Source organism: Paroedura picta, chromosome 3 (assembly GCF_049243985.1).
Source record: "Paroedura picta isolate Pp20150507F chromosome 3, Ppicta_v3.0, whole genome shotgun sequence".
Classification (NCBI taxonomy): domain Eukaryota; kingdom Metazoa; phylum Chordata; class Lepidosauria; order Squamata; family Gekkonidae; genus Paroedura; species Paroedura picta.
Window position 1 is genome coordinate 23,146,838 of NC_135371.1, and position 24,134 is coordinate 23,170,971.

General features: G+C 43.8%; 1 protein-coding gene across 3 annotated transcripts in view; it reads right to left on the minus strand.

Annotated features, from left to right (window-relative positions):
* Positions 1–24,134, minus strand: part of LRIG1 (leucine rich repeats and immunoglobulin like domains 1) — a 145,786-nt gene that overhangs the window by 96,359 nt on the left and 25,293 nt on the right. For all 3 annotated transcript variants that reach the window (XR_013228954.1, XM_077325098.1, XM_077325097.1), the window contains exon 2: positions 1,931–2,002. Coding sequence is in view for 2 of the 3 variants with exons in the window: in XM_077325098.1 (XP_077181213.1) it covers positions 1,931–2,002 (72 nt within the window). In the remaining variant the exon portion in view is untranslated. The remainder of the gene's footprint in view (positions 1–1,930; positions 2,003–24,134) is intronic.

Below are 24,134 nucleotides of genomic sequence, written 5' to 3' on the forward strand. Positions count from 1 at the left end.
ACACCCTCATAGGGCTTCTAGACAGAGGGAGGCAACTGGGCATGCCCCAGAGATGGCTTAGGGTCTTCAAAGGGCTGGAGGGAGGAGGCTGAGGAAGATGTATCTGCTTAGGGTTCAGGCTCAGAAGGAAGTAGAGCTAAGAGGTAAAATAGGGTAGTGCTCAGCTCCTGACTATCTCTGCTCCTGACTATCTCTGTAAGAGGCCAGGGTGCTTTAGTCAAATCAGACCCTAGTGCATGACAGTGGATTTCACCGACAGCTTTTTAGAAGACCAGTTGAAGGGGTACAATTACACTCATGGACCCATAAATATAATTATAATTAGTGCTGTTTGTCTTTTTTCTTTCTCTTTTTTAATACCACCTTGAGGTCCAAGAGGAGGAAAGAGTCAGGGTAATTTAAAAACGAAAATAAAGTACAGTAAATTTATTAGCACGCCCTCCTAGTCTTAATTTCACAGTGCAAGGCACAAGCCATTTTAATAAACTCAAACACAATAATGAAATCAGGTGAAGTATGCAATGAGAATTACTACTCAGTGCCTACCCTTCTAAGAAGACACTTTCATATTTGTCTTGTACCGGCTTCATGTTCACATTTACGACAGATAGGTGAGCAAGCAAAGAGTTTGAATCCTGAGCAAGGTAGAAGGATCCTGAGCAAGGTAGAAGACATCTCTGCCCTCTAAACTCAGGGAGCATTTACTGCTCCCCTCTAAGCAACTGGGTTTCCACTAGAATAGAAAGCAGTGCACAGTGAAGACAGTAAAGGGCAGAGGTGCCAGTGGATCAAAGCTGTACCCCTTCCACCGATGACCCCAGATATCTACATAGGCACTCCTGGACCTTTTCCTCACCAGGAATTCAGCCCGGCCCAGCACTCAGCCAGTCATGGGGCTCATTCCCACTCTCGGATGACGTCAGTACCTGCTTGGGACAGGCCTGGGCCTGGCGCAACTCAGACTCTCAGTTGACCCGTGCCCAGACCTACATCAACGTCATCCAGAAGTTGGAATTAGCCCTATAACCAGCTGAATGTTGGGCCAGGCCAAATTCCTAAGGTGGCAAAGTTCCACTTTACATCACACTCCTGCGAAAGAGAACGCTGGGAATCACATTTTTTGTTGTTGCTGTTGTTGTTGTTGTTATTATGTAATTTATATACCATCCTCCTATGTGGTTCAGATTCTGAAAATGTTACAGAAGATCTCCTATCAACAGCAGAGTCACCAGAGAATAACAGATGCAATTTCTAACCATAGAATATGCTACAGCTGACGTACTAATAGAAATGTGTGGGGACCTCTGGCTTCAAATACTTTTGTTAAAAAATCAGTTGGGGGGGGGGGGGTCGTAGTATTTCTCTTAACCGTAACTATTGCCACTCAACCTCCGTTCACATTGCAAGACCGAAAATCTCCCAGCTTGCCTCTCAGGCTAGCAAACAAAAGGTAGGAGGAGAATGAATTAATTATTCTGTTGCATAATACTCTACACCTTTGTTGGCTGGGAGGTTCGGGACAGGCTGGCTTCAGATGTCACAACCAAGTCCATTCTGCCTTGATGGAGGAAAATGCATCCTCGTCGCTAGGTGTGGTTACCTGAACTACTCTTGCTAATCCTAACATGAAGTGCAAAGAGTCAGGGATAAAAGGAACAAACACCAAAGATTTCCAATAACTGTACTGTCATTTAATTGAGATGTTATGTTCTACTAATTGACTGCTTAATTAAAAAGAAGAGACACAGAAAGACAGCACACAGGTGCTCTATGAAAGAAAAACAATAGTTCAGTTTAATCTGCTGACGCAAGCTAGTGATGCAATGGAGGCATGTAATGGGAAACTATACGCATTTTTCCTTTCGGCTTCTTGGCCAGATTGGAAGGGGCGGGGGACAGAGACACAAGAGTGCTTCAGAGAAATACTTACACTTCCCGCAGGTTTGGCAGCCCAGAGAAGGCAGAAGGATCAATCTCTGTCAACTTGTTGTGGCTCAGGTTTCTGTTAGAAAATAAGAGACAGGATAATCAGTATATCACAGTTACTGCAAGTAACAAAAGTGGCTAGTCCTAATTAACCTGGGATTGCATCTAGATATTGCCTGCATTTTAAGAGTAGTTCAAACAAAACAAATGCAAGCACATGGAGATGAAAATATGTTTATTAGAATGTCTCTTCTAAGATGGAGCTGATAAGAGACATTGTTTGGACCAGGTTGAAAACTCCTCCCCCCCCAAAAAAAAATGTTAGCTGCTCCCCTTCAAGGCGGTCATGATTTGATTAGAGAGCAAGGGTGGAATATTGTTTAAAAGCAGCAAACTCTAACTCAATCTTATCACTTTTCAGCAAGGAGACCCCAGTTGATTGCCAACATGTCCATTTTCACAAGAAAACTTAACTGAATTTTCTTGAAACTTTCCAGAAGCAAAAATTCTTACAGATAAGTTCATGGGGAAAGGATTTCGTTTAGTACATCAGGGGTGGTCAACCTGTGGTCCTCCAGATGTCCATGGACTACAATTCCCATGAGCTCCTGCCAGCATTTGCTGGCAGGGGCTCATGGGAACTGTAGTCCATGGACATCTGGAGGACCACAGGTTGACTACCCCTGCATTATAAGATTGGGTTACTCCTGCATTTTCTTTGATACACTGTCTTTAAAAATAAATTACTTAAAATATTGAAACAAACAACAATGTCATAGTTCTGCCCTCACTGGAAAAAGAGGCTTCATAAGTGAGTTTCTGACAAGAAGCCTTTTGTTAGGTTCTCTCTACAAGACTAACCACAACTGCTATCTTAGATGGAGGAGGTTAATTTTTACACGCCTCTTTTCTCTACTTTAAGGAGTTTCAAAGCAGCTTCCAAGCTCCTTCCCTTCCTCTCTCCACAACAGGCTCCATGGGAAATGGGAGGGGCTGAGTTCTGAGAGCTCTTTGACTGGCCCAAGGTCACCCAGCGGGCTTCGTGTGGAGGAGCAGGGAATCAAACCCGGTTTGCCAGATTAGAGACAGCTGCTCCTAACCACTACACCATGCTGCCCCTTATCACATCTTGTGATGTCAAAACAATAGAACTAAATACCTCCGGCCCTCAGGAATCCATACCATCATCATCACCACCAACTCAGCAAACTGGTTCAATCATAACAGAAGTTGGTGATCAAAGTCTCAAATACTTTCAAACCCCGTAGAAAACAGTGGATCTTTTAACTTAATCTCAGCCTCCTCTTCTTCCACCAAGTAAAAGCATAACCAAAGGCTGGTCCTACCGTGCTAAGCCAACAACAAACTAGAGGAATCATCTGTCCTAAAAGACTTTTGTTTTCCAAAGAATACATGTATAAGCCATTCTATCTTGTGCAGAGTTGGGCGACAGAAGAAAATCAGAAGTCATGTTAAAGGATAAACAACGTAGCTAGAAACCTTGAGAACCTTATCAGCTAAAGTCCTGCCAACACACTGAGCCAACAGCTATAAGATACCGAGCAGGTTACAGCAAAACCTTTTGTAGTTACAACCTCCATTTATTCCACATCTCTTTGTCTGCGATTACTTATCGAATTCAAGAAATAAACAAGCACCCTTCGCGTTAATTTATAGAGTACGGTCTTCAAAGTGACCTACAGCAGTTTCTAGGGAGCCAGGTTTCCCCCTCTGGGTCAATAACTGACAGCTTTTAATATGCTTCAAACATTCAGAAAGGGTTTCGTATCACATAAAAGAAATCGGATTGCGGAGAAAGAATTCCAAGGCAATTCAAACCCAAGTCAGCGTGTTCCAAGAAAAGGGAGGGGGGAAGGGGGAGAGAGAAAGGAATAAAAATGCAATTTGTCCAGATTATTACAGCAAAGAATCCCTTCCTCAAAAACCACAAAGTCAAGCCTGAGCTCATCGGCTAGATGAAAAGGGCAGGTAAAATGCACATGAGCCCTGAAGTCAATTTTCCCCAAAAGGAATGCAAACGAGAACACAAAGTAAGGCACACTTGCGCAAGAATAGCAGAAATATTAAGAGTGCAATCTTTCCTCTTGTCTGACACGTCAGTCAACTGGAAACCGTTCTCTTTCCCGGTAGCCTGTCCTAACACTAGACTCTTGTCCAGAAAACAAGTTGTGCATCGAAATTATCAGATACTGTGGCACACCCATATCTTTAAAAACTTTCCAGAGTTTTTCACGGTCTGTACTGTCATATGTTTTGATTTTCTTCTGATGTTCCCTCATATGTTCCAGTCACATAATGAGAAGATAAGACTCAGTGGGAAATTGAAGGCAGTAGAGCAGTGGTTCTCAACCCGGGGATCAGGACTCCTTTGGGGGTCAAATGACCTTTCAGAGGAGTTGTGGCAGGGCAAGCGGCTTGGCCGGGGCGGGGGGGGGGACACCATCCACACAACAGCCTTGTGGGGTAGACTGAGATAGAGTGTTAGTCTGTCTGGAGCAGCGGAAAAGAGCGAGATCAGTATGGTGGGACAACAGGCAGAACTGAACTGAGAAATCCCAGAAAAAAAATTATATATTTATATATACACATGAACAATGGATCTTCAAGCCATTGGTCAGTTTTGGTTTAATTTCTGTGAAAGGACACTTGGCTGGGGGTCATCCCAACATGAGGAGCTCTATTAAAGGGTCGCAGCATTAGGAAGGCTGAGAACCACTGCAGTAGAAGAAGACCCAATGTGAGATAGCCTGAGCCACAGCCTTTAGTTTGTAGCTCCTGAGCAAGGACAGGAAGTTTTGGAGGTGACGAATTAATAAATGAGGTAACCTATGGCAGGGATAGTCAACCTGTGGTTCTTCAGATGTTCATGGACTACAATTCCCATGAGTGTATACCTAATATAAAATTGTAGTCCATGAACATCTGGAGGACCACAGGTTGACTACCCCTGACCTATGGCACCACACACACAATCCCATGAAAAGTGACTCAAGTGCGGCCACTGATTTCCACAATTTTCACTGGAGTAACTCTGCACCTGGATATGCTGTCAGTTCTTGCGGCTTCGCTTGTGAGACATAAGAGTTTTAAACAATTTTGTAATTTCAAGGCCCTAAAAAAATTAAACGTATAAATTTAATTTAAAAGGGGGAAGGAACATGGCTACAAATGTGGAATGCCGTGTCCCTTCAAAGGAAAACCTCCACATTCTTGACCTAAAAAGACCTCCTGGATCTTGTAGACCAGCAGAAGACAGCTAATGCCAACTTCAAAGTGTTTTCTGTCTAGTGGAATGGCTTCCTGACTCTGCTACAAAGCTCCACCCCCCACCTTTCAAAGACTTTGTTCAGGTGACCTTTCGTAACAACAAATAGGCACCCAAATGGATCGTTTAATTAACATTATAACTTGCCTTGAGTCTGGGAGGACAACAATTTTTAAACCACTACAAATAAAATCAATCTTTAATGGGGCTCCATTGCACGGCAGAGCAACTTGGCAAAAAAACAGACTTCTTCTCACAGTACCATGATGGAAGAAAATCCATATGAGCTGGAACTTGTGCCAGGCTTTCTTTGAACAATCATTCCTCTAAAACGTCAAATTAAAGCAGAAACTAAGAGTGAAATTGAACATTTTCCTCTTGAAACAAGGGATTACTGATCAAGGTATTCTAGTTTCACACTCAATGTCTGTCTCCTATACTTCATGCCAATATGTGAAATTACATCTAGGTTAGGTGACTGGACTGGGAGGGAGAATAATCACCACTTGTCTTTTAAGGTACCTGGATTTGTTTTACTGCTTCTACTACTATGTCTATTAATATTAATTAAATCTCTTCTCTTTCTTGTGTATACCTACTATAAAATAATGCTCAACTTCACCCAATAAATGCAGAGGTAACTGTTTATATAGCCCTACATTCTGACCAGCAGACACTTTTTAGGGTCTTAACCAGAAGGGGCCTACCAGAGAACCCAGAATAGCAGGAGCCAAGGATTCAAACTGGGACCTTCTGCATGCAAAACATTTGCTCTATATCTGATCTACATAGCCTATAGCAAGATGCACCACCACTGTTCAACACTTTCTCGGGCATTTATTTTTAAATTTATTTTTAGCCTGGTTTTATTCCAAAAGAATTGCTCGACGTGGCAAGCAACCATTAAAACTATTTCCAAAAATCTAACAATGAATTGACTAAACAAAATAGGAAAATTTGAACATCCTACGACAGTGTGACATCACACCAGAGAAGCCTGTCACTCACCACCACCTCCCTAACCTCAGAAGATTGGGGAAGGAGAGATCCAGAATGGTCTTGAGAAAGATCTTACTAAAAGGGTAGGGTTCTCCAGGAACCAGCAGAAATCTGGAGGTGCAGGGACATGGGAGGGGGGCACCATCGGCAACTATGTGACATCACTTCTGCCTCCAGGACCTGCTGCATCTGGCAGTTTCTAGAAGGGATTGACAGTGATTTTTAATTTCATTCATTTATACTACAAATATAAATTGTGGTTCCCAAACTTATCTGGCCTACCGCCCCCTTTCCAGAAAACATATTACTCAGTGCCCTGGAAATTATTATTTTTTTTATTTTAATAGTTATTCATTGCCCCCAAATGCACCTGTGGCCCATCGCTGCCCCCCTGGATCGCTGCCGCACCCACGAGGGGGCGGTAGCGCCCACTTTGGGAATCACTGATTTATAGCCTGCCGCTCCAGCACAAAGAGACTCATGGCAGGTAACAGTCACTGGAGCATCTATGGCAGGAATGTGGAGCAGACAGTCCTTCAGCAAGCCTGAGGACTGATCATTTATAGATTTATAGAACAAATTCACCACTTTAAGTTGGAAAACTAGAACCCAATTTATAATTTGCAACTAGGCTCCTCAATTGCCCAAACCTGGCAGGAAATTGCCTAGGCCCAGCTCCAAAATCTCATCCTTGAGAAACTGAGGAATAGGAGAGAAAAATGGCCTCCATCGTGATGCTCTAGGAATTTCCTCTAGCCTTTACAGCCTGAATCATAGAGCTTGAGAGAAATCCCTAGTATGTCACCCAGAAATGAAATCACATCTATCCCAAACTCCAGATACCGCCTCCTCAAGTTAACCAGTATTGCCTAGCCAATAGTTGGAATCCTACTTTGCAGCCCTATGTCCCAACAACAATCCTGCCACTGTGTTCTGTATTGGCTGATGTTCCCAAGCATTCCTTAATGTTGCATAAAATGCATTACAGCAGGCAAAACTTACTGTGACCAGAGACAGATTAATTCTGGCAAGCTTTAGAACAACAGAGATGGATGCTAATATTGCCCTGGAAATATCAGGTAACCTACAGGCAATCAAATTGTCTGTAAAATGAAAAACAAATCTTATTAAAACAGATTCATGCACCCCAAAAAAGGGCAAAATATTTTTTGCTATGTAAATAAGACAGAAAACAAAAAGAATTACAAGCTTTGTGTGCCATATATCCCTGCCACTGTAATTAATCCAGAACACTGAATTTCTTTTTTTAAATTACAAATGCATTCAATTCCTGCTTGAAGGGGAGAATTAATTCAGAGGGGGAGGCATGATTAGCCAGTTTTTCATAGTGCTGCCTACAGTTTCAAGGCAATATAGAATACCGGGGGGGGGGGGGAATACTCTCCAACAATCCATAAATTGCTTACTTGCTGCACGTAATAAAGAAATGCTCCTTAAAAAAAACCTACATCACTGTCCGCCAAAAGTATCGGTTTAGTTTGCCACCATTTACCTGTCACCGTAAGATCAGCAAATTGTGTCCAAAAACTTCTTGGCACCTTTTGCTAAAGAGGTGGGAGAGGGAAGGAGGAGGGGGGAAAGCTGGGGAATGTCTCTTAATGCCAACTGTGGCTTTCATTTCGCACTTTGTCAGGCTTTGTCCCAACACAACTTTTCACCGTTGCACACACAAAAGGAACCAAGAGCTTTGGACAATCAAAATCTTTGCAACAGAAATTCCTCGGGCTAATCTGTCGAAAGATAGCTGCCTAGTCTGCAGCTTGCTGAATAGCTGGCCTGCCCCCAGCACACACCCCCTTGGCCAAATTTCTGCAGATGTTTCAATACGGTAAAAAGGGAGCCCAGAGCACACATGGCTGGATCTGAATGGGAAAAGAAAGCCGCTGGAGTTGCTTGTGAAGGGGCAGCATATCTGAAAGGGCCCCTTTCGGACTGAAAAGCACAGACCTTCAACAGGCAGCAGCTGAATCGCAGCCTATTCACAGATTTTAAAGGAGGGTTTGATGAATTCCTCTCCAGCTTCCAAGAGAAGTGGTCAAAGAAAATAGGTTCTTTTCCTTTAAAAAACAGCTTACTGCTCCAGCATCTTCTCAAAAACATTATTCAGAATCAGTTATCCAAAGGACTGGCCCAAAGATAACTTTTCAATTTTCTTTACTTATTTATTCAAAGTGGACTCAGGGCATGAACAACATGTATAGAACAGGGCAGTTAAAAATCACAATGAAACATTTCTAAAACGCTTAGAAAAACTCCACCCGTAGATGTAATATCCAAACCCAGGGCGTGGGTGCAAGGACAGAAGGCAGAGCAGCCCGGTGTTGTTGGTAGTTGTTTTACTGGCCTCAAATGTACTCTGTTTTGCAGGTCCTGCGGAACTCACTGAACTCTGACAGTGCCCTGATATTTCCTGGGAGCTCATTCCACTAGGCAGGAGCCATGGCCTGTCCTCTGGCTGAGGCCAGCGGGGTCAGGGACCACTAGATTGTTCATATTGGCTCAGCACAAGGCTCTTCTGGGGACATATTCAGAGAGCTGCCCCCATAGGCACACCAGGCCCAGACCACGTATAGCCTTAAAGTCTAAAACCTGTAGTAGTAGTAGTAGTAGTAGTAGTAGTAGTAGTAGTAGTAGTAGTAGTAGTAGTAGTAGTAGGGCAGGAGCAGAAGAGAGCCTTGGGGCACCTTACAGTCTAACATGTTTTTATTCTAGGATAAGCTTCCACACACTTGAGTCCAATTCGGCAGATTTTTTTTAGTCCACTAATATTTTAAAAATTATACTAGAATTTTAAAAAATGTTCATCTTTAAATTACTACAATACTTCCATTTGTGTTTTACTAGTTACCCCTAGCGAACATTTCTATGAACCTACAATTGTGGAAATTAAGAAGAAAAACAAGTGGCTAGTTGACACTTCTCTTTAATACCTTTGCAGAAGTCATAAGGCAAGCAGGAAATATTGCTTTAATATTGCAGTAGATTTTGTTTGATTCTTATGACTTTTGCTTACCCAAATCCAAAGTTGCTGTTTTTTAATTTGTTTGGGAAGTCTCCAAAACCATGAGTTATCCAGTAGAGGAGGTGGGATATTCCCTGTCCAAAACTGATTAGGCGTAGGGTGACCAACCTTCAGGTGGTGGCTGGAAATTTGCTATTACATTCAATCTCCAAAAGATGTAGATCAGTTCACCTGGAGACAATAGCTATTTTGGCCTTCAACCCCAATGAACTCCTTTCCCTTACTCCATCTCTTCCAGGCTCCACTCCCAAAATCTCCAGGTATTTCCCAACTCTAGTTATGGTTCAGTTCAGTCATGTACCAAAGGGTGACGGAATGACAAATTAAAGAACCAAACTCCTATTCAATTGCCACATTGAGAACTCAGTAAGTTTCACAAGGCTGATGTACTCTTCATGAGTTGCTACACATAATGTAGCATCTGAACTGACATTAACCACCAGAACGGACCTGTGATCCCTATAAGGAAATGAAAATACCTAGTGTAACTTTAGCAGTCATCTAGTGATTAAGACTGAAAAATTGTCAATACAACTGTTAACAAGCATACCCAAATATCCAATCAAATCCAAATTCTGACATGAAGAATTCACAATTTACAGATTGCCCTGAATTGCCAGGAACAAGTTCTGGTGGCCTCCCAGTTGGGCCACTTGTTTGCATGCTGCAGGGTTGAGGCTCCATGTCTTGTGGGGGGCCCGGTCCCACACGGCATGAAAGTTGTCTCTATGGAGCGAGGTTCAGCCACGTCAAACTCCTCTAGGAAGGGGTAGGGCAAGGAAGAGGCATAAGCTTATGACACATTTGATTAACATGCAACCTTTTCCCATGCCAGATAAAGTTTTTACGGGTCCCTGCAAAAACTGATTAGCAAGCATGCATGCCCATTTTTGCTTTAGGATGCTTTGGGCTGATCCTGCGTTGAGCAGGGGATTGGACTAGATGGCCTGCATGGCCCCTTCCAACTCTATGATTTTTCCTCTAGGAATATTGTTAAATATTGCACACCAAATCATTAATATAGATATTAATAATATGGCTACTAATATTCACGGGAATGAAAGTGATCTAATATTCAAAATTAAACACCCAAATCTCAAAATATACTTTGGGTGGAATCCCGAAGAGCCATAAACGAAAAATAATTTTCTCTTTCTCACTGCAGCCCCCAGAACTTGAAGCTATGGTTTGAAGTTGATTTAACAGCCAATGTTAGTCATCACACCAGTATGTAATGCACAAACTCAGACATCCGGGCTTAATCCAGATTGGTTCCCCAACACTGCCTTTACAGCAATCCAGGCTGACATGCTTTGGTGAGGAGACATGGAAAACCTCAAAGGCAACGAAACCGGAATTTTTGAAGAAGGACTTAAATTAATGTCCGTGAGGCTAATTCTGAGATCACAATTGTTGTCAAATTAAACCCTGGTTTTGCATTGTGTTTGAACGGAGAATCTATCCCACTAGGCTAATGGAACAGACAACCCGGCAGCAGTCTAACACAGGAAGAACGAACAGTTCTAGGAATTTGTCGGAACGTTTTTTCAAAAAAAGAATGCTGGAGAAACATCAAAGCATGAAATACACACTACTTTAACTTTGGAAGGGCTCTTCAATCAGCTGACATCGTGCCAGATTGCCACTATTGCATCACAACCAGTGAGGTAGTTGAAGAGCCTAGGGAGAGCGGAATGGAAGCGTCTGTTTTAGCTCCAATGTAACTATTCCCCAAACTAAATGTTACCTTCTCACTCTGTCTTTTCTTTCTTTTCTTGAGCAAGATGAAGCCATCAACTTCCTTAATGAGCCAACTGAGCACAGTTTAATCTGAGCACAGTTTAATCATTACCAAAATCAAACTGGCAAATCAGAATAAGCCATTGTCTTTAAGTTAAGGCAGCAGAATACCAAGGACTCTATTTTTGGTTCCAGCCAATCCCTTTTCCAGTGACTGAACTTGGATGGGTCTTGCCCATTTCTTTTAAAGCAAAACCACAATCAATCAATCATTGGGCTTTCAAAAAGCAAGCTCACTGTTTACCAGGACTCTGTTTACTTATATTTCTGAGACTCTTTTTCTGTGTGTGCTTTCTTATTATAAAGGAAGGACCAATCTGTTCCCCAAACACACAGTGGACTTGGAAAGCACAAAAAAGTGGAGTATTAAAAACCTTCCACGGAAAGTTATCTCATCCTGTTGTATTCTGCACAGGTTCTTACAGGACTCATTGTCCTGTTTTTCTTTTGTTTTTGTTTTTTTACTTGCACCAAAGAAAGCCAATTTTTCATTTTGGATTTCCTTCGTTGGATTTCCTCCTCCATCTGACTGCCCATAACTTTTACTCCAGTATAGGAAACAGAAGTTTAAAGCAGAAGCATGCACCACAGATATGTTTGATGTATCTGTACCACAGATATGTTATCTAAAATTATATATCAAGAACTAAGACCAATATTCCCTGTGTAACGGATAGCACAAGATTAAAAAGCCCTACTCACAAGCACCATCACAATTTCAATCAGCTCTACCCACACTGTCATGAAAGAGTCACATCATGGGAGTTTCACCCATGGGAGAGAAGAACTAAGGCATACGATAACCTTGGCAAGGGACAACCTGTGCTAAAGGTTACACAGAAAACTTAAATAGCATTTAGCTATTGCAACAAGTTCCCTTTAACTCCAATTAAATTTCCACATGTCAAGGAATATCCACAGGTAAATACAAGCAAATCAGAGATTACTTGGAACTTAAATGGAGCTTGTCAGAATACCTTAATGAGGTAGTAGTTTCATCTTCAGAATCAAGACACATAAATAACCTACTTCAGTGGGAACCAGCTTTTATGGCGAGCCAAACTAAAAGTACGAAAAAGGACAACTATGGTAAATATAAGTGGAATAGGCTACCTAAGGAGGTGGTGAGCTCCCCCTCACTGGCAGTCTTCAAGCAAAGGTTGGATACATATTTTCTTAGATGCTTTAGGATGCTTAGGGCTGATCCTGCGTTGAGCAGGGGGTTGGACTAGATGGCCTGTATAGCCCCTTCCAACTCTATGATTCTAAGGCCCCTGTATCTTGAAATGATTTTGCCTAAGCCAAAATGAGGCCTGGAGGAGCCAGTGGCAGAAACAAGAGAAGCAAGCACAGGGTGTATTCCTGACACTGTACTATTTTGGCTCTTAAAAGTCCAAAAATGAAGCAAAATTCCCTGGACTCATACCCACTGTGCTGCAGGGCAGCCAGCCACAATCTATCCACTGTAAGGTACTTATGCCCCCAATATTTTTTTAAGGCAAGCAACGATAGATAACCTCGCTTGTTTCTTACAATGTTTTCCTGCAATTATGAGCAGTATCTATGGTCAAACTTTTTATTAGAGTTACTTTTCGGGGGGGGGGGAGAAAATACAACCAACGTAAACCGAAAATTGGCCCAGACCTAAAATTGGCTGTTTCAAATGAAGGTATACAGTTTCTACAGCTGTATGCCTTGTCTCCTCCTAAGAAATCAATGACTAACATTAATTTAGTCTCAGTCATGGTAGGATTTTGTTACTCATAAAACACTACAGAGTTTAATGGATCCCCAAACCAGCTTCAGTAAGGAATCTGATTTTATTTCTTCCCCCCTCCCCCGCCCCAGAAAGCCTGGAACAAAAATGTTACAAATATAAAGTTTCACGATGAGACAGCTTTGCTCTGGGCGGGGGAAATTTCAGGACACAAACGGATACTTTTTGAATTCTGCTATCTACACACAGAAGTTCAAAAGGTATGAGAATCAGGGCAGGTTTACCCATGTAGCACATTTAGAATGTGCTATGGGCCCCCACACAGATCAGGGCCAAAGCCTCTCTTCATCCTCCCCCCTTTTCTCGTTTTAAGAACACTCGGAATGACACCCTTTTCCACTGTGGGGGCCCCATCCATCATGTGGGGCTGCTCCCGCCACAATGGTACTCTGCTAGGCCCCCAATAATCCTTAAACTGGCTCTGGTGCTATGGCCCCTGCTATTCCTTAAACCAGGGATAGTCAACCTGTGGTCCTCCAGATGTCCATGGACTACAATTCCCATGAGCCCCTGCCAGCAAATGCTGGCAGGGGCTCATGGGAATTGTAGTCCATGGACATCTGGAGGACCACAGGTTGACTTCCCCTGCCTTAAACCACTCCTGATGAGAATTGCCAGCATATTTTTTCCCCTGATTTCCAAAGAGAATGCCTATTGTTTTTACTTCCTTCAGGGGCCTTTTTGTCATGCAGCTTGGCAGCATGGCTCATTTGTAAAAACAAACCAAAAATTAACACCATCTACGCTGAACTGACTTCCTGCTTTCATCCTAGAAATTAGGAAACAGTGTCTTAATTACAAGACCGATTCTTCATTTTTCTTTTGCTCAAAACATTAAAGCCGGGGGAGCTACGCATGCCTCACAGCTGGTCTGCAGATAAGTATCATTCCGCTTACACTAGGGTGATCCCTGCTCTTCAGCTCTCGTGTGGGTCGTTTTGGTGGAGTGACTGCAAACGTTTCCGTTTTGAAGAACAGGAATGCTTCCATACTGATCAAAGGAAGGATAGCATACACTAGTTGCACAAGTTACCGGGGGGGGGGGGGGGGGAAGCACAAGGTGATCTTCTGTAAGAAAAATGAGCAAGCAGGTTTGAGAACTGCAGGCAGACTTTTCGTCTGGAAATACCATTCATCGGTCCTTCCAAATCACAAACCACCCCCCTCGCCATACTCTCACATGCATCTCGCTTAAGCCCAACTTCATTTGTAACATTTTTTAATCACTATTATTCTGCTCCTTACAAAATACTGGCAGAGAATGAGCCACATACTGGCAGAAAATGAGCCATCAAGTTAAAACAAGACCCGATTTTGCAGGCTCAGAAACTGATTAGTCGAAAACTTAAAACAGAATGTTTCACACACACAAAAAGTTCCCACCACCACCTTTTATAATGAGTCACCCATTTTTTTTAAATGTCAAACTTGATAAACAGCTATATAGATATATAGATATACCTAGAGGGATCTAAACACCTGTGTGTGGGTGTATATATCACAAGCATAAATTAGTTAGCAGATCGTTTGTCACTGCAGCTGTTCTCTGATACCTGATCAGGACTGGGAAGTTTAAAATAAAAATCAGCAGGATGTTAGACCCCAGATTTCATGGGAGATAGCCATGACACAGGATTTTAGTACAATGTGGGAGGACAACTTGGGAATTCTAGTCCGGATCTGCTTTTAGAATCCCCGGTAACATGTGTCTTGTTTCGGATGCAAGTGGTCGTGCAATTCCAGCGTAGGCGGTTACAGACGTGGCGGGAAATGAGGTATAAGTCTACACAAAATGGATCCCTGATTGTCTGGGAGACTGGGCTGTTCCTGTCTAGTCATGTAAAAGGTCTTCAGAGTGGGAGAAACCACAAATGCAGTAATCCTGTCCAGTGCAGCTCTGCCTACAATCACATCTGGTGAATGAAATTTTAAGCAAACCTGCTTCGAATAGGATGAACATTTAATGTAGGTAAAGCAAGAAGTTTATGAAACACCCATAACTCTTCCTTGGGGAAGAGGGAAGAGGTCTGCGAGATGCAAGCCCACAAATAGGGCCACCAACATCCAAGTGATGGCTGAAGACCTCCCAGAATTCCAACTTTTCTCTAGATGACAGAGATCAGTTTCTCTGGGGAAAATGGCTGTTTTTGAAGATAGATTCTATGGAAGTAAAGCCTTCTGAGTCCCTTCCCTCCCCAAATCCCATCTCCCTTGATCTCCAGAAAGTTCCCAACCCAGAGCTGACAAGCCTAATCCCAAACCATTTCTCATTCTTGCTTATAGGATCAATCAGAAAATTTGTTTCTACTGGACCTCCCTCTCCAACCAATATGAAAATAGTTTTAAACCACAGACATCTACAGAGAAAACAAAACTCTCATTCAAATGTTAGTATTGTCCAGTTACCAATTAACTATATTCCTAAACTGTTAGAAGCTTGCACTGAATAGGAGGAGACTGCTGATTAAGGTGGGAAATATCGGACCATACGGGCTACTGCATAGAAAAGGGGTGGCCAAACGGTGGCTCTCCAGATGTCCATGGACTACAATTACCATGAGCCCCTGCATCACGGTAATTGTAGTCCATGGACATCTGGAAAGCCACAGTTTGGCTAACCCTAGTATAGTACATTCAAACCCCCACTCTGGCATGGAGATCAACAGGCCAGTCATACTTTTAGACTAGTCTACCTCAGTAGGTTGTTGTAAGGCTACACAGGGGTGGGGTCTGGGGATCAATACAGCCACAAACTCTTTAAAGAAACAATAGGGTAAATATTAGTGACTTCCAGGACATCAATCCAACTAAGCAGAGATTTTCAAACTAGTTGCATGGATTGCATATAGAGAAAATTCAATCCCATTCATATCAGATGTGAACCCCCAATACGGCACATTATTCTAGGAGACAGGGCAATGCTCTCCATCATCATGGATGCAAAACAAAAATCTTTTGAATTGCTGTCGTCTTAACAAAAATGTCCATCAGTAGCTTGTGTTTGCTTCAAGCATCACATTCAAAGAACTAATGACATCCTACTTTCGTCTGTCACTACCTGCACTGCAATGTTACTTTGAGATACCTGTACTAACTTGTGGGATGAGAGGTGTGCGGTGGAGGGGGGGTGGGGGAGAGGCCAGGAAAGCAGTGAATGCCAATGAAAGGATCTTTTATTTCGAGGAGCATCTTACAAAGCGATAACCCTGCCAGGATTTGGAGTGTCAATATTTATCTGGCATTGCGCAATCTGAACTGCACAAAAGAGAGTGAGGTTTGGTTTCTACTTTAAAAAAAAAATTGTTCGGCTACTCCTCCAACCTTGGGACCTTCATCCCTTCTCACTGGAAAGGTATGACCCCACATTTTGTTATTGTTTGCATTTGTTTCCTTCTGGATTCTTCAGGAGGAAAAAGAAAGGGCTACCACATAACTAGCATGTCATGAGCCAGCCTAACCACCAACCTGTTCTTGGTCACTTCCAACTTATGGAGACTCTATGAATGAATGTTCTTCAAAACATCCTATTGTTAACAGCCTTGCTCACGGCTTGCAAACTGAGGGCTGTAGCTTCCTAGGTTGTGCCAATCCTTCTTATGCTGGGTCTTCCTCATTTCCTTCCACCTTCAACTTTTCCTAGAGTTACTGTCTTCTCCAGCAGCTCTGACTGTGCACAATGTGCAACAGCCTCAGTTTAGTCATTTTCGTTTCTAGGGGGATTTCAGGGTTGATTTGATCTAGAACCCACTTATTTGTCTTTATTTATTTTCGTATTTCTATACTGCCGCTCTCTAAAAGTCTCATGGCGGTTCACAACAGTAGATAAAATACAATAACCCCCCCCCCAAAAAACAACCCTTACGTTACATTAATTAGATGGCGATCTATTCCTATGAAGAATTCCAATTTTCCACCCCACCCCACCCCTGTTCAGCCCATGTTGTCTCTCACTGGAAGCGAGGGACCAGATCTAATCACACATTGAGGGATTCTCCGATGAAACACCAAAACACCGCCCTGGCCTCAACCATACGCCTTGCAGAAAAGCTCCATCTTGCAGGCCCTGCGGAAAGCTGACAATTCTGACAGGGCCCTTAGTTCATCCAGGAGCTCATTCCACCAGGTTGGGGCCAGAACTGAAAAGGCCTGGCCCTGGTTGAAGCCAGGTGGATGTCCCAGGGGCCCTGGGGGTGGGACGTGTCCGGCTGTCCAAGTTAGAATAGGGCCAATCAGGGTGAAGCCAGCTTTGCCCTGATTGGCCCTGACCCTGCAGCTCCCGCCTTCTGGCCCTGGACTCTAGCCTCTTTGCTCTCAGACGCATCAGTGCCAGGAGCCAGCAGCAGGTGAGAGGGCTCTGGGCAAAGGGTCGTGGTGGAGGGCTTGCCAACAAGGGCCTCTTGGCCTGCTAAGGCTGGGCCTGCTGACTGCTTGCTCAGGTGTTCTGCCCCAGGCCTCCTAATGAGCTGTCCAGCCCCCGCCCGCCCCACTTGATTTGGCTGCCAGCTGCGGCCCAAAGCCACCTTAAGCTGCCTGGCTGGGGACCAGGGGAGGGGGCCCTTTCATGACCCATTCTTAGAAACGGGCTTTGAAGCTAGTAGATGCATACTTAGATTTATGTGATTGCCTCTCCCGGCAAACCGGCTTGCTATTTAAAACAATAGCTAGGTAAAAACAATGAAAACAATAGCACTCAGTTCCGTTATAGTCATTATATGTGAGCCATTGACTTCCGATGGTATCCCGGGAAGGGCTCTTGTAGGAGGGCCTCAACTTAAAGATGTTACTGTTCGTTGTTGTTGTTCATTGGCCCCAACCAAATGCCTGGCAGAAGAGTTGCTGGAGGCCCTGAGCCTAACACTATAATGCATTGTTATAGCACAATCAGTTAAATCTCTCCCAGTGAGATCAGCGTGTGTCATTTCAACCGGATCATGTCCTTTCTTATTTCATTCCCTCCAAGAGCTTCCCTGTGAGATCAGCAACTTTGGTGATTTGTATTATACAAGTACAGCACACACAAATCCTGCACAAGACAGGACTTGCACTGCTGGCTCGCAGAATAGTACCCGGGTGTGTGTGGGGGGGGGGGAGGGGGGGGAGGAATGGTAGAAATTTTGCAGAAGCAACCCTGAGGGCAGTTCTCTTCCAATTGTGCTAACTATTCAGAACAGCCATTCCCACACTCCTGATAGCAAAGGCCTATTGGGGAAGGGTGGAGTTAAAATGGACACACTGTTCACTCATCCTCAGAGCTTTAGACTGGAAGAGTTATTGACCCATTGCAAGCCTATCCTCTATACTTCTACAGAGGCCAATGGGTGGGGGAGAGGGTTGCACCTTCTCATTAAAGGGGCCGCGCAGTCACACACACATATAAGCAACAAGAAATCTCCTTTCAGGGTCAGAATTTAAGCCTCCTACAATGTCGAAGTCAGGCTTCCTCAACCAGGGTTTCAGGAAACCCTGGGTTTTTTTGACGGCCCTGGAAGGGCTTCCTGTATGCGTAGGAGTCAGTTCATTTTTAATATATTTTTCAAATGTGTTAAACATTTATTGGGTGATATGACTATATACGGTAATGTTGACCCACACCATCCTAGATGACCAATGATGGGCCTGAAGGGAGTGGGAAACGTAAACAGCTATGCTTCCCAACCATATTGTGCACGATTGTACCACTTCTGGGGTTGCTCAAAGCCTGAAGAACATTTCAGGAGTTTCTCAATGGTAAAAATGTTGAGCAAAGCTGATCTAAGTTGTTTAACTGAATCATTTACACAGTGTATTGGAATCCCTTTTAGATCTGTCTACTAACAAGGTAACCCACTAGTTACTTGGTATTAGCCATAGACAATGTACCAAGTATCGTTTGTCCTTTTGGGGATGTATTGCTAACACATTTCCTCCACCATCACCACAAATGCACACAGAACACCCAGAGGGTGTTTGGGGTTTGACGTGTACAATTCCTAGTAGGTTTGTCAGCCAGCTCTGAGTTGGGAAATACTTAGAAACCTGAAGGGTCGGGGGTGAGTCCTGGGAGGTCAGGAGTTTGGGAAGCAGAAGGATCTCAGAAGGGTACAATGCCACAGAGACAACCCTCCAACGCAGCCACTTTTCTCCAGGGGAATTGACCGCCATACTCTAGAGATCAATTGTAACAGCGGGAGATCTTCAGACACCACCTGGAGGTTGGTAACCCTAGTTCCTACCTAGCACACAGGTGGCTAGAAAACAACTGCAGACCAGCTTCAAAGGAAGTTAAGAAAACCCAATGTGTTTCTAACATCACCTCTATTTCCCTGCCCCGTCTCACAGGACAGGAACAAACAGGTTTCCAGCGAGTTATCTCAGTCCAGCGCCCATCTCTCAACTGCATTCACTGATCTGTCATCAACCCTTCCTCCCACTCCTCGGCCTCCCGTCCTTGCCTTCTCACAGAGCTCAGACAGACAGCAGGCCCTTCACACCTCCCTACTGTAAAGCTGTCCAGAGCAATTACCTTGCTACAGCTTCGATAGGCCTGAGAACACCCTCCAGTCTAATTTATAGCTGGTGCAGCCACAACAGCAACAGAAGGCTGGCCCCAGGGGCAGAGGTAGCATGGGAGGAAAGGAGGGGGAGGGAGAAAGTGCAGCTGCTGGTGAAGTGCTGTAATCTGGAAATCACAAGCAGGCATATTGCATCTTGTTTGTTGTACGGGATATAAAAGAATATCTGTTCCCTGACCATCTACCTCTCCCCCATGCAGACTTCTATGGGTGCCCCCTATTTCCCTGTCCTAAACACATTGACTTTCAGATATTGATAGAGTTGGAAGGGGCCATACGGGCCATCTAGTCCACCTTCTGCTCAATGCAGGATCAGCCTAAAGCAATCTATGGGAATTGTAGTCCAGGGACACCTGGAGAGCCACAGTTTGGCCACCCTTGGCCTAAAGCAGGGGTAGTCAAACTGCGGCCCTCCAGATGTCCATGGACTACAATTCCCAGGAGCCCCCTGCCAGCAAACGCTGGCAGGGGCTCCTGGGAATTGTAGTCCATGGACATCTGGAGGGCCGCAGTTTGACTACCCCTGGCCTAAAGCATCTTTGACAAGTGTTCATCCAGCTGCTGCTTAAAAACTGCCAGTGAGGGGCAGCTCACTACCTCCCTAGGAAGCCAATTCCACTGCTGAACAACTCTGTTAACAAAAAAAAAAATTCCCGTAATATCCATCCGGTACCTTTACACCCATAATGTAAACCCATTATTGTGAATTCTGTCCTTTGCGGCCAGCAGGAACCACTCCCTGTCCTCCTGTAAATGACAGTCTTTGAAATAAAGGATAGTAATCACGCCCCCCACCTCCTCGTCTCTAGACTGAACATTCCCAAATCTCTTCAGCCTCTCCTCACAAGGAAGAACACAGATGATCACAGCGCAGGGAAGAAACACAAAGTAAGCATGGAAGAAATTAAAGAATTGTCATATTGTGGTGAGGTTATGTCAAGAATGACATTTTAAAACATATCCTTAGTTGTTTTGAGCACACACCCAAAGTGTAGCATATAAATATGACAAACACTTGCTCTGTCCAAATAGGCTCCTGAACTCTGCTCAGCATGCACTCAGGTTAATAGCCAAATTATTCTCTGCACAATGTAAAATTTCATCCAATTTCCTCTATTTTCACTCCACTTCACCTTAAACCAAAACCGTTCTGTTCCTCTGCATGCAGCATCTTTGTTATCTTGCAGTCCTGAAAATTCACTTCTGCCAGGTTAGTCCTGATCAAACATACACAGGGCAAAAGTTTCAGGTGTGCCATTTCATAGGATTAAACCACCACAACACCCACACCAAAAGCAGACATTCTTTAACATTGGGGGAGTGCGGGGAGTACTTGATTAGGAAAGAACACGGAATATTTGATGGAGTTTGGAAAAGACAGGAAAATCCAGTTGCAAACAACTGCTAAAGTGATATGTGTGAAAGCAGTGGAAGGAGAAAGTTGTGTGGACCCAGAGAAGTAGATATACTGGCAATTTCAGTCAAGGACAAGGGTAGGCCTGCATACAGTGAGTTACAGAAATCCAGCCTGGAGGCGACTGTTGCATGGATTACTGTAGCCAGGTGGTCCAGGGATAGGAAAGGCGCTAGTAGTTTCGCCTAGCACATATGGAAAAACACTATGCAGGCTACCTTGGTGATGTGGGCTTCCACTGACAAGGAGGCATCCAACATCATCCACAAATTCCTGGCTGAGAGTGAGATGTTGAGCTGCATCCCAGCCAGGGTGGACAGACGCACTTCCTGCTCTGCCCCTTTCCAACCCAGCCACAGGACCTCCATCTTGGAGGGGTTGAGTTTCAGGCGACTCTGTTCTAATTATCCAGCTACAGCCTTCCAAACATCTGGCAAATGTATCCAGGGGGAATCTAGGTGGCCCTCCATGAGGCAATCCAAATGGTCTATCAAGGTCACCATTGACTACCCCGACTAGCAGAGCATCTCCCAGTACGGGTCTTTCACCTTCACACAATCTTTTCAACTAGAGAGGATGGAGACTAAACCTGGAGCCTTCTAACATGCAAGGCAGATGCCTGAGCACTGGCTACTCCGCTCCAAAAACCTAACGTACCTTTCATTTAGGTTCTCCCTGCAGCAAGTTTCTGGTTCTCAAGTTTTGCTGCAGAGAAAGAGCAACTGCTGGGTATGTCTGGATGTGGGTAAAGAACTCCCCACCAGAAAGTGGAGTCTAGGCTTGTACCAAATGCAAGGGAGTTTCTCCCCAGCACTCTAAACAGCATTTAGTTACATGATTCTTTAGTACACTTATTCACATACACCGAGCATATAGGAAAAAAGACTCTAAAATGGAAAATCTCGACGAGAGGTTAAAAGGACTCTGCCAGATCTACTGTAGTTGGAGGAGTTAGGTTTTTTTTTGGTTTTATAATTCATTGTTCCATGGAAGCTTAAGAAGAATATTTTCAATAATGCATGTTAATCACTAGCCCAGAGCTGAGAAATTGCCATTAAATCCTATATTAGAAATAAAGATATGTCCATATTGGGTAACAGATACTGCAGTTACATTACATAAATGGCTTTCTATTAAGCCATTCTGCAGATGATTCAGGCTGATTCTGGTCTACCTGATATATCTCGGCTACCCCATGAAGACAGAAAACGATTCTGTCTGCATATTACGGGCTGTACAATAAAAATACTTCAAGGTGATCCAAACCAGATGCGCTAGGCATAAGCCCCATACACTTTAAAAGAGATATTATGGCTTTGTATGCCAACTGTGGCCCCGACAGGATACGCACACATGTTTATATCACAGGTATACACTATAAATGTTCCACTGAGTCACAACAGAGGTAGTCAACTGGTGCGGGGGGGGGGGAGTTTTCTACTAGCACCAGCCAATTTGCTCTGTTTTCCCAGTGGAGCAGAAGGGGAGGCATCAAAGAGGGCTGTGTCATTCCACTCGTGCAATAAACTCCTTTCACCAACATCACTTCACACTTTGCAGAGTGCAAAGTTCACAACAGTGATATTGTTGGCTCTCCCACTCGCGGGCACTTGGCAACCATCAGGGCCGCTTGGCTGTTCATTAATACGCAATCAGTACATTAAAGGCTTTGTTCTACAATCCTAGACAGGATTTCTTTCTCTCTTTTTTTTTAAGGCTCTATTCCCCACTGGTGGAGTTCTTCAGTGCAAGACAAAGAACAGTATTTTCCAGCTTTATTACTTGAACTAACTATAAAACAGCAGACACTTGCACATAGCACGTAAAGGGACCTTCACAAAAATTTCACCCAAAGCGTCATCTCATGGCACTCCAACCCTGCCATTCCACCCCCCACCCCACCCCACCCCACCCCATCCCACCCAGGAATTTCTACAGCTGCAGTACTCCCGTGAACACAGGCTGGAACTCTGTGTTATTCTGAATGTCACTCAGCCCCCTTTTAATTTCAAGCCAAACCCCTTCCATGTAATATTGTGACATCAACACAATGCCAAATGTGGACATATACTAGCACAGAAAGCAGAAAAAGCTGGGGAGGGAGGGAGGTGCGCCCTACCATTTATAATGTTTATATCCCCGAGTTTCTTGTGATCAATGGGACTCAAGAGGTTTATATCAATTAAATCGCAGTAAAATCTCAAATTCAACAGAAAAGCAAGTCAAAAAGCAGCGGACCTTGACCTCCATTCACGAGCCACCCAAAGCAGGTGAGAGTGGCTTCGCTTTACAGAGCCACAGGCTTCTGTTTGTTCCAGAGTCCAAATTTGGCCATCCCCACTAACCAGTAAGGCTTCAAATTTCGGTTCCGCATGTGAGAAGCAAAACACGTAAGCCAAAGCATAAGACAGGCTTGTTTTTAAAATAATGAACTTATTTGTGCTCTGCTTGGTTAACTGATAAACTGAACGTACTTCTACTGGTTTGCTTACACTTGAAGTAGACCATTGACCCCCCCCTGCCCGCCCCCCCATTTCCAGTTACTGAACACGACCATCACTCTCCAACTGAAGTACTTCCTTTCTGATCTCCAAGGAGCTTCAGAGCTCCCTGGAAAAACAGTAAGGTCCTCCAGTCCATAAGGGGCTTTATATTCCACAGAATGTTCAAAATGGAACTACTGAAGAAAACTTTTATATAAAAGGAGTATTGTGGTGGAGGGGTTAAAGATGTGCAGACATTTTTTCTAGATACTTTTTGTTGTATTTATTATCGGGTTTCAGTTTTTCTCATCTACCTTGAGCCTCTAAAACAAAAAAGCAGTTTATAAATGTAGTAAATAAACATGCTGTGGCCAGGCAAAGTAACCTTTGTGAAGTGGATGTTTTTTTCATTATTATACTAGGGTTGGTATTCCAGGATAGTGATGTCTTATCCTGTTGAAATCATACCGGGGGAAAATGGGGCTTGGGAGGCTATAGAAAGATACCCCCACACACACACACCTCCAGTTTTAAATGATAGATCATTCGGGGTCAGAAAAGACAAGAGATTAGCTTAGTCTTTAATAATTAGAGTTCCCAGGTTTTAGAAAATCCAACCATCGCGTACTAGGCCCTCCCAAATCCAGTCAGAACCAGAATGCAGGCCTGGGGATGGCTTCAATATTTTCCTACAGTTTTCTGGATCAAACGCCGCTCCACAGAGTCACTATTTGCTCCTTCCATTAAACCATTACATCAGAATCAGGCCCTCATCCCCATGATAAACTGAATTTTTAAAAGCTGGGAGATCCAATTATTAAACTATTTGGTGTCTCATCTCGTTTAGGCCTAAAC